Source organism: Lissotriton vulgaris, chromosome 11, assembly GCF_964263255.1.
Source record: "Lissotriton vulgaris chromosome 11, aLisVul1.2, whole genome shotgun sequence".
NCBI lineage: Eukaryota > Metazoa > Chordata > Amphibia > Caudata > Salamandridae > Lissotriton > Lissotriton vulgaris.
This window is the reverse complement of record NC_141699.1, coordinates 1074721551-1074736516: the sequence shown is the minus strand read 5'-3', so window position 1 is coordinate 1074736516 and position 14966 is coordinate 1074721551. Positions and strand designations below refer to the sequence as shown.

At 40.9% G+C, this 14966-nt stretch overlaps 1 protein-coding gene across 1 annotated transcript in view; it reads left to right on the top strand.

Moving 5' to 3' along the window:
• The window catches only part of LOC147684137 (cytochrome P450 2J2-like), a 99310-nt gene that overhangs the window by 19762 nt on the left and 64582 nt on the right, over window positions 1-14966 (top strand). The window contains exons 2-3 of the mRNA XM_086944528.1: window positions 6524-6686; window positions 11345-11494. Of these exons, the coding sequence (XP_086800654.1) occupies window positions 6524-6686; window positions 11345-11494 (313 nt within the window). The remainder of the gene's footprint in view (window positions 1-6523; window positions 6687-11344; window positions 11495-14966) is intronic.

The following is a 14966-nucleotide window of genomic DNA, read 5'->3' as shown; positions in this document are numbered from 1 at the left end:
CTTGTATTTTCATCTGATCTAAAAATTGTTGCAAATCTCCTGGATCAAAGAATTCTCTAGAATCTCCGTTCTTTGTTATTCGAAAGCGAGCTGGTTCAAACAAACCGTATTTAATGTCCATCTGTCTTAATTGGGGCCTGATGGTGAGGAATGCTTTGCGTCGTTCATTGGCCTAGAAAAGTCTGTGGCCATATGAATGACATGTCCATTATGTGAGAAGGAACCTCGTGATTTTGTTGCAGTTAGGAATAGCCTAACTTGTTCGTGTCTTAAGAAACAAGCAATGAGGGGTCTCGGTCTAGCTGTTTGGTCCTTCCGCAAAGGTCCAATGTAGTGAGCTCTTTAAATTTCTAATGGAGGATCAAATGAGAGACCAGTTAAGTTAGGAAGGATATTGCAGAGAAATAACCAAGCATTTTGACCCTCAATTGTTTCCGGATATCCAAAGAAGCGAATATTGGCTCGTTTAGCACCGTCTTCCAAATCAACTACCTTACAGCAAAGAAATAAAAGTTCTTGGTCCTTGTTTTGTACTTCTTTAAGACGACTTTCTACTGTTGTAGGTCTCAGATCTAAGGGGCCGATTATAATGGCGGTAAATCTGCGACCGGCGGGCCGGCGATGAGGACCGCCGGCCTGGAGGTCGCGGATTTACCGCCACCATCGTTAAAATTCCCACCGCCAAATTAGGATGGCGGTGGAAAGGGAAAAGGTACCTCGGCAGACAGAAACACCATACGCTGTGGCGGAAAGGGCTCGCCTTGCAGGACCAGGTTCAATGGGGCAATGGAGACGGTGCTGTGCATGCACCGCCGTGGGTATTAGGATGCCTGTCTTTTGCGGCGGATTTCCCACCGCAAAAAGACAGGTGGAAAATGCCTTGGGGGACCCGTTGCGGGTCCCCAGGGGAGTGGGGGGTTGGGGTGCTGCACGTGGGAGGTACCTATGGTACCCCCCTACATTTGCATGTACAAGGTGGCAGGCACCTGCATGCAAATATAAAACATGTATTTTTACATTGTGGCGGGTGCTGCCATCCGCCACAATGCAAACATACAGAATGCGCCTGCCAGTGTGGCGGGTGCATCCTAATTCGTTTTGCGGGACCGCCGCACCTATGGAGGGTGTTCCCTTTTGCACCAACAATAGAGGGCGGACTTTGTCCACCCGCCATCGTAATCGGCCCCTTAGTAATCAGTTTTTGTATGAAATCCCGCAAAATCAACACTGATAGTTTTAGTTTCAGTTGCAAGGGATAATATATTAGCGTCCATATCCTCTAGTAGTCGACTGACAGTAGAGATTTCCTGTAGTATACGATTCATTGTGTCATCTTGTGGGGAACTACTGACATTCTGATATGATTCATTTGTAGAGGTAGTACCTCCTTTTGTAGGCATTTTGCTTGTTTTTTAAGGACTTCAGCAAATAGAAGGGGGTAGAGGAAGTAGACCCGTGCTTGCTGGTTGACATTAAGGGGCCTATTAGGATGACAGGTCGACTTTGTCTGCCTGTCATCCTAGCGGAGATTGGGACCGCCCGCCACAAGGGCGGGGGTCCCGTGGGGGGTATTAGGATGTGCCCGCCACTGTGGCGGGCACATCCTGCATTTTTAGCATTGTGGTGGGCGGCGCCCGCGCGGTGCCTGCCACTTTGTTTATGCAAATGAAGGGGGGGTACCACAGGTACCCCCAGTGTGCCCCCCTCACCCCTCCTTCACTCTGGGGGCCTGCAGGGGGCCTCCAGAGTGAAGACCGCATGCCTTGCCGTGGCGGTATCGCCGCCACAGAAAGGCCTCCGATATGGCCCGTCCTAATATGGCTGGCAGTGTCTATTAGACACCGCCACCATATTAATCCTTTTCCGCCCCTTTTCCCCCCGCCATTCTAATATGGCAGGGGGGAATTCAGGAGAGGATGTCAGGCGGATTGGCCCCACCAGGCCGGCGGTGGCTACCACCAGCCTGGCGGGGGCAATCCGCCCGACATCCTAATGGGCCCCTAAGATTGGAATCGACAATAGTATGTAGGTACACAATGTAGACCACTGCAGTGGTACTTCAAGGTAATGCCCTCACTAGATGATTCAAAATGGGGAACAGCCATTACAACGCGGGCATAACAACGCACTACCATTACAATGAAATTTTCACAACGCAAAACCATTAAAACGCATGCTATTACAACGCATGCCATTACAACGCAGGTGCTTTTTGGTGCTATTACAACGCATGCCATTGCCATTACAACGTAAGTATGGGTAAGTATTTAATTTAACTAATATTATTTTATAAAGTATTTGATTTTATTTATTATAGTAATAAAATAATTTTATAAAAATAATTTAATTACATTTTATGTAGTATTTATTTTAATTAATATTAATTTTTCAAAATAATAATTTTATTTTAATTTAATTTAATTTGAAAAAAAATATTCATTTATAAATGATATTTTGGGAATTTAATTATAATTTATTATAATATATTTAAAATTAATTAAATTAAAATAAATAAATTAATTAATTTTAATATTTTTAAATTAAACCCCTACACTATCCAACACGTACCCTACTATTACACCCCCCTGGAGTTAGAATAGTAATTTTAACCCCTACACTATCCAACTCTTATCCTACTATTACACACCCCTGGAGTTAGAATAGTAATTTTAACCCCTACACTATCCAACACTTACCCTACTATTACACCCCCCTAGAGTTAGAATAGTAATTTTAACCCCTACACTATCCAACACTTACCCTACTATTACACCCCCCTGGAGTTAGAATAGCAATTTTAACCCCTACACAATCAAAAACTTACCCTACTAGAACACCCCCTATTAAATATAATTTAATTAATAATAATTTATTTTAATTTTAATTTAATTATAATTTTTATATTAATTATATTTAATTTTAATTTAAATTAATGTAAATACATTTAAATATACTTTATTAAATTAAAACCATACACTAATTTCAATAAAAAAATACTTACCAATACTTACGTTGTAATGGTATGCGTTGTAATAGCACCTGCGTTGTAATGGCAGGTGTTGTAATAGCATGCGTTGTAATGCATTTGGCATTGTAAAACTTTTGTTGTAATGGTATGCGTTTTGAATGTATGCATTGTAACGTCATACATTCATTAAAAATCATTGAGGGTATTGATCATGTAAGAATTATTAATGAGAACACAACTGTAGAGAGCGTTGGTAGCGTAGACCAAGACTGACAATTGTTTCAAGCCTTCGTTATGGAAGTTACCCGGTCTAATTAATTTGAAATGTCATAGATGCCAGGTAATGTGTAAGGCTTGATATACTGTTTGAGGAAAAATCATATATGGAGTATAGGAGCTTTTCCTGAAAATTGTGTTCAAAAGTGAGAACAGACAGGTAAAGAACTGTCAGCAAAATAAGGATGAACACACAGGTCTCAGTAGTGAGTTATGTGGAAATTTTGGGAGTCAGAATCGCTGGATAAGCTTCACAGAATATAAAACTTCTTCCAGTATTTATATATGATGCAGCAAACTTGAGGTTGTACAACAAAGTATGTCTAATATTATTAGTAAATTATGGAGTTAAATGCGGCTTATCGTGACTGAATGTGAGATTCCCTATTGCGCATTATTTTGAGGTTTTCGCGTATGACCAAAGTCACAGTCTTATAGAATCCATAAGGATATGTTTCCTGCGCTGTAAATGTTGCTTAAAAAAAATAATTATATATATATATGTAGAGAGCTTCCTCAAACTGTTGATAATTATAAGCAGACTTGCAGCCCGTCCCGACGTTGTCCGGGAGCAAAAGGCTGCTTCAGGGCCCCCGCCAGCCCCGCAGAAGAGTTGTCTGTGCAAGTCCTGGCCCTGTTCAACTGATTTGGCCCACTTGTGTTATTTTTTTTATTCGTATGTATTGTTTTCCGCATTTTATGTTGTCCGCAAGATGTGAGGAAAGTGTTGTGTCACCTGTTTAATGTTTTTTTTTCTTTCAAAAGCTCTTTCCGTGTGTTCGTTTTTGTATCCCTTTAAAGAAGTTTCCCTTTTGTTTTGTCAATTGTGTGGTGAAGTCCTGGCAGCGCTCGAGTGATTATGGGCAGTTGTGTTATTTTCGTTATTCGTATGTCTTATTGTAAGCGTTTTATCTTGTTCGCAAGATGTGAGGAAAGTCTTGTGAATGCGCAGTTGATTGCGTTTCTCCGTTAAGAAGTGTCGGCTTTTTTTGTTCGTGTTTACCCCCCTGTGACGTTGTTGGTCAATGGCCAATGGTTAAAGACTTTTTTTTTGGTAAGATGAAGTCGTTTGTGTGTTTTCTTTAGTGTGTTGTGATTGGTGTAGTATGCGATTAATCCTGCACCCTGTGTGGCGTCATTTGAAACTCCTCGTCGATGGAAGGCCCACCCGGTTTTTAATGCGAAGGCGTCAATGTTGTCTGGGTAACTGCAACGAATGTGTGTATATTTCTTATAGCGCGCACCTCTGCTGTTTTTGTACATTGGTGTTACCGCGCTGTATGTGTGAATTTAAATTCATTGAAAGAGCATTTCCGCTATATGTGTTGGGATTTGCAAATGTTTGTTAGAAATTCATTGAAAGCGCATTTCCGCTCTATGTCTGCATATTGTGCGTTCTAAATTCAGTGAAAGCGCATTTCCGCTCTATGTGTGCATATGTAAGTGTGTTGTGAAGTTTGTTGGCCTATGTTTGTTGTTTGCACTTGGCACGGCCCTGTAAACGCCCACATTTGTTGTTTGAGACGCCCACGGCCACGCCCACGCCCCCCAAGGGACTACTTTACCACTTTTGGTGTTTTTGCTTTTTTAATGTATATGGTGTACATATCTATAGCCTATGTCCTTCTGCCACATCTCCCCTTTCAAATGGTGTATTGGGTGCAGTGATTGGTGCATTACTTTTGTAGTTTACCTGGCTCAAAGGTTTGTGTTCTCTCTTTATAATAGTAGTATAGATATAGATTATTTTCACCTCCACATAAGCTTTATATTGGTGTAGCTTCGCATATTTGCAGTATGTCTTTATTTGCATTTGAAGTGTTTCAAGCGACGTGGCTGCCATTTTGAGAAGTAAAATTTTACTTTGACTTTGTCCCGGTCCTGACCGAACCTAAAGTAACCTTTTTTAGCTCTACTTGCTTCTACGCGCTTTATTGCATTTATGCTTTTAAAATTCAATATCTCAACTTCTATACATTGAATTTTTGTCATTTTGATCTTGTGTTGCTTATAATATAATGTTCTATTTTTATAAACCTGTGTGGAATCTTTTTATGGTGTATTCTTTGTGTTACTCTGTGTGTGTGTGTATGTATGTGTGTGTGTGTTCCACAAATACTTCACACTTCACCTCTTTATATAAGCCTGACTGCTCTGTGCCAAGCTATCAGAGGGTGAGCACAGGTTATCTTTTTGTGTGCACTTAGCTTGCCCTGACTAGAGTGGTGGCTCCTGCCTTACCTAGGTGCTTACCTCAGTCAACCAGGAATCCCATTTCAGACATCCCCTTCAAGAATAGTTGTTTGTTAAGTAATATTAGCATTAAGTTGAACAGAGTGAGACATGGCTACTGAATGTGTTTATACTTGCAAGGTTTTGAAGAAGCGCTGTAAGGAAAGTCCATTAGTTGAATTTTTAACTATGTGTTCTTAACTTAAATATCTGCCATGCTGTGTTTTTTAATTTATAAACATGTGGCACTGATCAGTCACATCTAGGGCATAGAAAGACAGACAGTGTATTAAATCAATGAACCTTGATCATGGGACCAGCTAGGGTTGAAAAAACTGGTCCCTGATCGTTATTTCACTAAAAGGCCAGGGCTAGTGGAAGTGACATCACACGCCTTTGACCTCTACGTTGGCTCACACACACATGCTTACATACACATACACAATCACAAATACACAACTCTCACTCACATAAACACACTCTCATCGACAAGCATGCACCCAACATACATTTAAAAGTATTTGTTACTTACCCCGGCTGTCAGTGAGGGCCATATTCCAGCTAGTTGTACTCCATTTTGTTTACACTAGTGGTGAATATGAGTATTCACCATCACTGTAATAAAAAAATTGATAGAAAACCAGGAGAATGTAGTCTTGACCAATGTCCATTCTCTGAGGCCAGGGGTCACAATTGCAGTGCCAGGGGTTACGTGAAGCAAGCCATGGGTCACAGCTGTCCATATCCGGTCCCCGCTGAACTTGCATCTAAGTAACCATGTAGCTCACAGATATTGGTCAGCTTAAATTAAGGCCATGTTGCATCTAATTCCCCATCATCTAGCTGGTAACATAAACAATAGAGAGTTGTCTAACTATTGTATTATCAGTCGATACCCTCAAATTCCTTCCTTAACGTGGCAACCAAGATAGAAAAAGGTAATAGTGGATAATTTTTCTTACTGTGTGCCAAAATGTGGTAGTGGTTGGAGCTCTTCTGACCGCGCGATAAGCTCTATTAACTTACAAACTAACTTTCTGACCACAGCTTGCAGAGACCTATGGGAACATGTTCACTCTGTGGATGGGACAGACACCAGTGATCGTGCTGAATGGATGCCACGCTGTAAGAGATGCTCTAATCTCCCACTCAGAGGAGCTCTATGAACGTCCCAGAGCTCCGCTTTTAGAGGCCTTCCTGAAAGGCAAGGGTAAGTAACACTGTGTGGAATGAAGTGACCTCATTTTGGGCTGCAGATGGGCAATCAGAAGTAGAGGAAACGCTGGTAATCGCTGTGTCTGATATGAATTATGGGTGTACGACACTGGAAGCACTCTCTCTGGCAAACTAGGAATCGCCACCAGGCAATAGGGCACTGCTGGTCCAAAGTCTACTGTGGGCTGATTTGTGTTACATTATAAGCTGGGAGGACCTGGTCTGGCAGTTTGGGCTGGACTGTTCCCATGTGGAGTAGGATCAAGACTGATTTCCATATGGCTGGGTCCAAAATGGAATGAAATGGCGGGCAAAAAAATGATGCATTTAACCCAGATCTATGACTGGGGTGAATGTTTGATGTGTTCCGCATTCTGTACTTCATCTGTCCATTTTGCATAATGTATGGAAGGGCAGGCTCAAGAGGAGAAACCAATTTTATTGTGTTCGTTAAGACCATTAAGTCCTCTTACTTTATAAGGGGAAAAGCTGCAAATGTTTTCATCAAAGTCTTGCAATGACAAGAAGAATCAGCTGTCCCTGGCTGCTATATCTTCTCAAGTAAGGTGGCAGAAATATCAAAGATTTAAAAATGTTCGCCGGATCATTACAATGGGAAACGGACAGAATAGACACATAGCCCAAGTCTGGTGGATTAGTAGGAGTTTTAACTATTGCAAACAGCTCCTTAGTGGAATTCGCTCAAATATATACTTTTGATGCAGAACAAACATAACATGTGCTTCTCGTAGCATAATGATATTTTTAACAGCTCTCTTATAATCAAAATTGCTGACAGAGTCTTACGTTTTCCTCCATATCCTTTGTAAATGTTTGCATTCCTTCTTTAATCCAGCCAGCCAGCCTTACAGGGTTTACGAGTATATGCTTCCTTACCAGAATGTTCAGATCTAAAGATACCTTGATCCATTCATTGAATTTTAGATCATCCCCTGAGGTGTTGTCTCTTATATCGGGTGTTGTTTTAAGGAGCGTTTGTTCCAATTCGATAGGATCCAACTTTGGCTAACAGGGATCTATTCTCGGTGTGATAAGGAAAGATGTGTAGAAATTATGACATGAAAGGAGAATCAGAATCATAATATGGTCAGCGCGGGTAACTAGGAGAGGCCTCCTAACAAACGTATAAGGGCAGTTAGCAGACTGGATGGATCAACAAGATGACCTTTCTTATGCGTTGGTGACATAACTTACGGCACCAATTGACTAAGTCCTGTATTAAATAAGCTGCATTGGAGCACATAGTATCATCCAAATGAAGATTAATATTTTCTAGGAGGGTCACGTTAGCTTTTTTTAACAGCAGGACATCCAATAATTTTGGTAAGGCTTCTAAAAACTCAGTAGCCGGACCAGGAGGATAATACACAAGAGCACAGGAAATGGTGAAAGTTGGTCTAAATTTGATCAAAAATAACATACTTACACAATCATGTATGGAGACAAAACATAGCATGGGGCCACCTTATATATTGCAATTATGCTGCAAGCTTTACCCAGATGTCCACATCTAGTGATACTATGGCCGGTACTATATCAGACATAGAGCTGCTATGAAGTCAAGTTTCCATAAAAAATACCACATCAGGCTGTTCATATATAAATAAACAAAAATCTAATTTATGCTTATCTAACAATCTGCAATGGATCGGAAAAACAGCCGCCACATATCGTGTTCACTAGATTCACCTCATTAGTGCAATGCTGCTCTCTTGAGCTAAAGATTCAGGTATTACAGAGCAATATTGCTAAACCGGGAAAGAACAAATGCAAGCAGGTTGGCTTTGTACTTACAGTTAAAGCATATAGTTTATCAGGAAAGTAAGACATATCGTTTGGCAGGGACCGACCAGGGTTCCTGATCGCTGGCTTCATTCAGACTCAGACGGACGCAGACAAGCGTACTTTGCCGCCAAATGTGCTGACAAGAGCTTATTACTTGTCTTTCTCTTACAGGTGAAAGCGCAACTTTATCCTATATATTAGTTTGAATTGTTATTTTAGGTAATTATTTGTTCCCAACCCATTCCGCGACGATTGTCCTTTCTCATTCTGTTTCCTGAATTGTATTGGGGGCAGCATATTCCCCCATTTGTAGCAGGGAATAAAATGTGTTCCAAATAAATCCGACAAAAATTCAATATTAATCTTCAGGAGCTTTTTCCCTTTTGTCTTTGTAGATGATGGTGTGTGGTTTAAGGTGGAAACTAGAATTAATCACTGGCAGAGACTAAGACATTGAAGAAGCACATTGAGGGTGTAATGCTGCAAGTAGATCAGTTACAGGGAGAGGGTACTCCTTGGGATCAGGATTTACAAAGGGTTGCAGCAGGGGTTGTTCAATCATCTTCTGTTCAGATAGTACAAGGGGCACAGGCACACACTGCAGCAAATCAGTTAGCAATACCCCCTGCAGGCATGAGAGTTTCCATGAGGATCCGCTAACCTTTAATGTATTTGTCCTATAATGCTGTTTGCACTTCTTGAGCAATCAAGCAGTGGTTCCCACTCCTGAATACTGAGCGTCCTTTGTTCTATTTTATGCAGTTTAATAGCCTAGGTATAGAGGTTGATAGGCTAGAGGCCAAGAGAGTCTCTTTATTTTAAAGGGATTGAAGAACAAACAGAGACCTGCATCCTTTGGTTGGTGGACAGGCCCCTAGTTTAAGATGCTTTGATTGACCTAACATTAAAGCTGAAACATAGTCTTTCAGAACAAAAATGTGACTAAAGACATTCGTACCCTCAAGCCGCACCCAAGTTAGGGCATGATTTATGCCCACCTATGGATACTTTAGGGGAACCCCTGTAAATAGGTAAAATTTGCCCACCGTTGTCAAAACACAAAAGGATAAAAGGAGACAGTCAAATCCAAATATATGGTGGCGCTAATGGATGATTTTTCAAATACTGTGATATTGTCATTGAATTCCATGAAGTGTTTAAAGAAGCCACCACAGCCATCGCAGCAGTAGCATATTCTAGTGTCAATATTGATGTATCCTTTACTCCTAACAACATTTACACACTGCATGTGTTAGTAATGATTGTTTCGGGTGCCATAGACATGTTCTATGTTAATAATTTTGCTGTTAGTCCTCAGATTCATGCTGTAAAGAAATATAAACCAGAACAAGGCAGAGCTGTACATGGTTCTCTACTTTCCTCAGGGCAATTACTCACTGTGCAGTGATGGCAAAGATAATGCGTTCTGTAGGGCATCCCAAAGAGAAATGTTTTGATCTAATTGATGCCCTAAATTTTAGAGTTGTTTTTGGTCTACCTTGGCTATCAAAACACAATCCTTTCATTGACAGAAAACATCTGTAACCTTTTTTATATCTTTTTATGCACATAATTGTTCAGTATGTTCTAAACAAAGCCTGGACATTTCCTGTGCGGCAGCTGACTTGCCAAGCCTTTTATCCGAGATCCAAAGCTTCATAAATAGTTTTAGCAAAAACAAAGCAGAAATCTTAGCATCAAACATTTGACTGTCAGATTGATCTAGAACCAGGTATCAACATACAGTGTACTCAGGTTCATGCCATCATGGAACAATATGCGTTCTTTTAGGGAAATAGCTAGCCAAACATTTGTTTAATGGTTTTAAAAACCCTCTAAATCCTGTGACCCATCAGCCATTTTCTTTTACCCCCAAAAAGTTGGGGAGTTCTGTGCTTGCAAAGACTACAGAGTATTAAATGAGATCACCATTAAGAAATTCTGTCCTCCTCTTTTGATGTCTGTGCTCTTAAGATTTATTCAGTTGGTCTTTTTTTACGAAGATAGTCCTATGAGGAGCCTTTCATTTGGTCATGGTCAGGGAACAAGATAAGTGTTAAACTACTTTCAGACTTTACAGGTTACTGAGGGAGATGCAGCCTTTGGTTACTGATCACCGTCTTTCGCAATATTTGGATCTTTTTATAATGATTTGTGCAGTTTGAAACAATATTGGAATGTTTACTGGGATTTCTGTATCCATGATGAAGGACATTCTCTGGGCCTGAAGTTACTGTTTTATTAATTTAATGTTAACCGAAGAAAAATATTTTTCACTGAGTTTGTCAAGATTGTTATTTTCTTTGGAGAACATGATCAAAAGGATTTAGGCACTTCCTTGCCTTATGCAGCAGTGCACAGAGGGACCACCCCTTAGTTTTAAATCTCTGGAAATAATCAACAATTTGCCCATTGTTACAGTGTTCCAACAAGTCCATATTGTGTTTCTGCAATGCAATGCAATCCCGCTTTGCCTACTTCCAACAATGTCTTAGAAAATATTGCCATTTCATCAACACCACAATATAAAGATGCTGCCAGTTTCCCTGAATTTATTAGTATGTATAAATTTCATGCTACCCTCCCAGGCAGCAGGGATCCACAGGTCATCAGTCATAAATGGTGAGAACTGGTACTGTTTACATCAATAGGCGATGTAAAGCAATAGTGTGGATCTAAGGCTGCCACTTTGCATTTAAAATTATAGTTTTGCAATGTGTCACACTTACCCTTGTATATTGCTAAAAAATAACGGACCAAGTTTCCTCTGGCTATAAAAATGAAGTGCTCAAGTTAAGTGGATACCTGGATTTTTAATGAACACTAACCAATAATTATTTACCTCAGGCATTTTCACTACTCCTGAACACACCTGGAAGCCACTGAAACGCCTTGGTCTGACCATCCTGCGGAGCCTGGGACTTGGAAAGAGAGGTCTTCAAGAGAGGGTCCAGGAAGAGGTGCAATGGCTGATAGAGGCTCTTGCAGTGAGTAAAGGTATGTGATAATAATAATAATAATCCACATTTGAAAAGCGCACAATCACCCGTAAGGGTCTCTAGGGGCTGGGGGCCGTCGGGAAGATTAAGCAAGCTATTGCCCAGAGTCACATGGTGCTGGGCTAACCTGCCGCCGGGGATCGAACTATGATCCCCAGATTCCAGCGTCAGTCGGAAAGCGTGGGCGCCATTTTTAAACCTTTAAACGCGTTGGGAGCCATTGCAAGGTATTTGAAGTCTCATGGAGCTTCATATTGTATGATCGGCCAACACGCTACTACATTATTTGAATCAATGGCAATCACAAACAAGCATTGGCATAGCCAATAGGTCTCGCTTTTGGCACCTTATAAGTATTTAGTTATCCAGCACAATATCCTTGGTGCAACAACATCAACTGTTGCATGGCTAAACACGTATAAGGCCCCAAAGGCGAGACCTATTGGCTATGCCATATTTGGGGCCTCGTTTCGAAGGCTGAGCAGTTCCCGGTGCTAATTGTCTTCGCAGTTACACAACAGGCATTGGAGCCGCTCTCTCATACACGTGCCCTCATTACAAAGGCTAAGCAATTATTGTTGAAAACTGCGCATCTGGTAAACACCAAAACAATACGGTATTATATTTAAGAGGCACACAATTTATACATTATTCAGACCGTAAAGAAGATAATGCCTGTGTTTTCCCCCTGTTATGAGGTGCGCGTACTTGGATTTTGTGCAATTTTCACACACTATTTATTGTTTTTGCGTGGTGAGCATTGTGCACAGCTGTGTCCCAAGTCAGAATCCATACTTGGGTGCAAATTACTGGGAAAACCTGCATAGGGGAGGGGGGGGAGAGAAAGTGAAGAAAGAGGCATGCCACGGAATCAACTCTAGGCGGGCAAGTATTCGACGACCCCAGCATTTCGCAGCTCTGCCGGTAGCATCCTAAGAAAACCTAGAGCCTCGGCAACATTACTGTACCTGTTGGTCTATTTTTTCATTCATTTATTTATACAAGGTATGCACACTTTTCCTGTGTTAGTCTCCAGCGTGGAGTTCCATGCATTCCTGAGATTCAATGCGGTCTCTCGTTTTCTCACCTAAGAACCTTCTCTTAACAGTGCATTTTCTTAAGAAAATTAACTAACGGTGGGACTGATTTATTTTATCGTTTATGGATAATGTATTTTTTTACGTGCGGCGCGCCCACAGTGCATAATACACCAACGTTATCTCCCACAGCCCCACCCCTGCCCGAATATGTTTCCAGTTATTAACGCAAAAGCTTTGCTTCGACCTTTTAAACGTCCTCTGATGCAAGCCTGTCTCTCGGCTTCAAGTAGAAACCGCCCGTCTCGACAACATGCAGGCAACAGCTCTCCAAACGGATTCGTTTCCCTTCGCTTGCCCAATCCCTCTGCAGTACGAGTGCAATTAAGAGTTAATTTAGAGTTCACAAAACATAACAACTATGGGACTGCTTTCCTAGGCATGTGTCATATTTATTTGCTGAAGTTAAATATTTTAGGCGGATGTGATTGTTGTTTTGAGAGCGCAAAGGGCTTTCAAGCACCTTCAGGCCCCTGCAGCTAAGGTCTGCAGGGCGAATTTTAATAGCAAGTGAAGATCAAAGGTTCAGGGAGGGAACCTATGCCAAAGCTCGCATTATTATCACATACAGACAAGGTGAAGGTTCAAAGAAATATGATAGTTTAATACTTTGAACTTGTCTTTATATTTGTGTGTGTGTGCCTATTGGGTGAGTGGGGTTTTACTCTAAGCACTATCTTTTGGTTTATTCTTTAAAAATTCATAACTTTGGTTCATCTTATTGGATGTTTGTCATTTTGGTCTTGCTTTACTCATAACTTTATTCTCTAATTATCTAAACCAGTGTGGAGTATGTTTTTATTGTGTTATTGTGTGTTTGTTTTGCACAAATACTTTACACATTACCTCTCTAGATAAGCTTGGCTGCTCTGTGTAAAGCTACTAGAGGGTGAGCATAGGTTCTCTTTTAGTATGTATCTACTTTATCTTGATGGTGTATGATTATTGGTACCCAGATACTCATGGAGATAGTATGTGTTTACAATGATGCTCAAGTCTCCATTGAGATAGTGAGCAAATATAGTGACATCAAGTCCCCACAGTCATAGTGTGCTATTATAGTCAAGTTCAAATCTCCACTGCAATTTATATAATGATAGATATGTTAAAGAACTCAAACAGAACGCATTATTGGGAGGCTTAGTAGACTTAAGTGTATCCTCTTGAGGGATCTGTGTTTGACCTCCTACTCACATGTTTGAATCCTGGTGTTTCCATTTAGCCTTTCATCCTTTCAAGTTGATAACATGAGCAGTATTGAGTTACAATGCAATGAACATCTATTTGCCAGCAACAAGAAACCTCCAGGTGTGAACGCGCACTTTATATCTACACATGAGATGATGTGATGTGGGAATCATGTTATTCAATCCCGCACAGGAGATATACTGGAATTATCCCATACATTTAATAATCTCACTTTAAATCCAGTAATAATTTACTTACATTATATTCATCCAAGAAGGTCTACACTTACATATGAATCTGGGCTCAATTCAGAAAGGTAAAGTTAGACCAAAAGTCTAAGTTTAAGCCAAAAGTCTAACTTCACTACTTTTTGGTATTCACAAAGGGTTGTTGCCGGGATTCTGTGGAGTCACATAACTATGCTAAGGACCACAGAACCTTAGTAGGCATCTACTGAGTCATTCTACCACCTTAGTACCCATGAGCCCAGGACCAACTAGCTATAGTGTCTCACTTGCCCTCCTACTCACTCACAGAGACCCATATGACTAGACACCCCAGAATACAACACTCCACACACTCACAGGAATCGGGGTGACAGGACACACCCTTTTGCTCTCACACTCATACTAGTCCACAATAAGATCTGACAAAGACACAAGAAAAGTTTAAAATATTTATTTTAAATATTGTGCTCTAGTATGCAGTATACGTGCCACAATAAGTAAGAAGATGACTAACACAAATACGGTCAGCATAGTAAGTAATCCACAAATCATAAAAGGAGCTGTCATGATATTAAACAGGGTAGACTAACCCCCTCCCCTTCTACAGAAGCAAAGTTACTATAGCCTTATAGCCTGCCATAGCGGGCTATTCCAGCTATTAAATGCCCGCTCCCTCATTAAAGGCCTGAGTCGAGGCGAGGGACTTTAACAAGGGAGCGGGACTTCAATAGCTGGCATAGCCCTGCTTTGAAGGGTTATAAGGCTATTAGAACATTCTGCCACTAGAGGGCAGAATGTTCTAACAAATAAAACAGAGGCCTCTCTAAGCTCGAGGAGAATTAAATCCCCTCGAGCTCCTAGAGGCCTTTGTAAAACCTGGAATGTTGCTCTGCGAGCCGTTACAGGCCAGTAGAAGCAGGGAGCATTCCATTGTCTTCAATGGAGCTCCCAACATTCC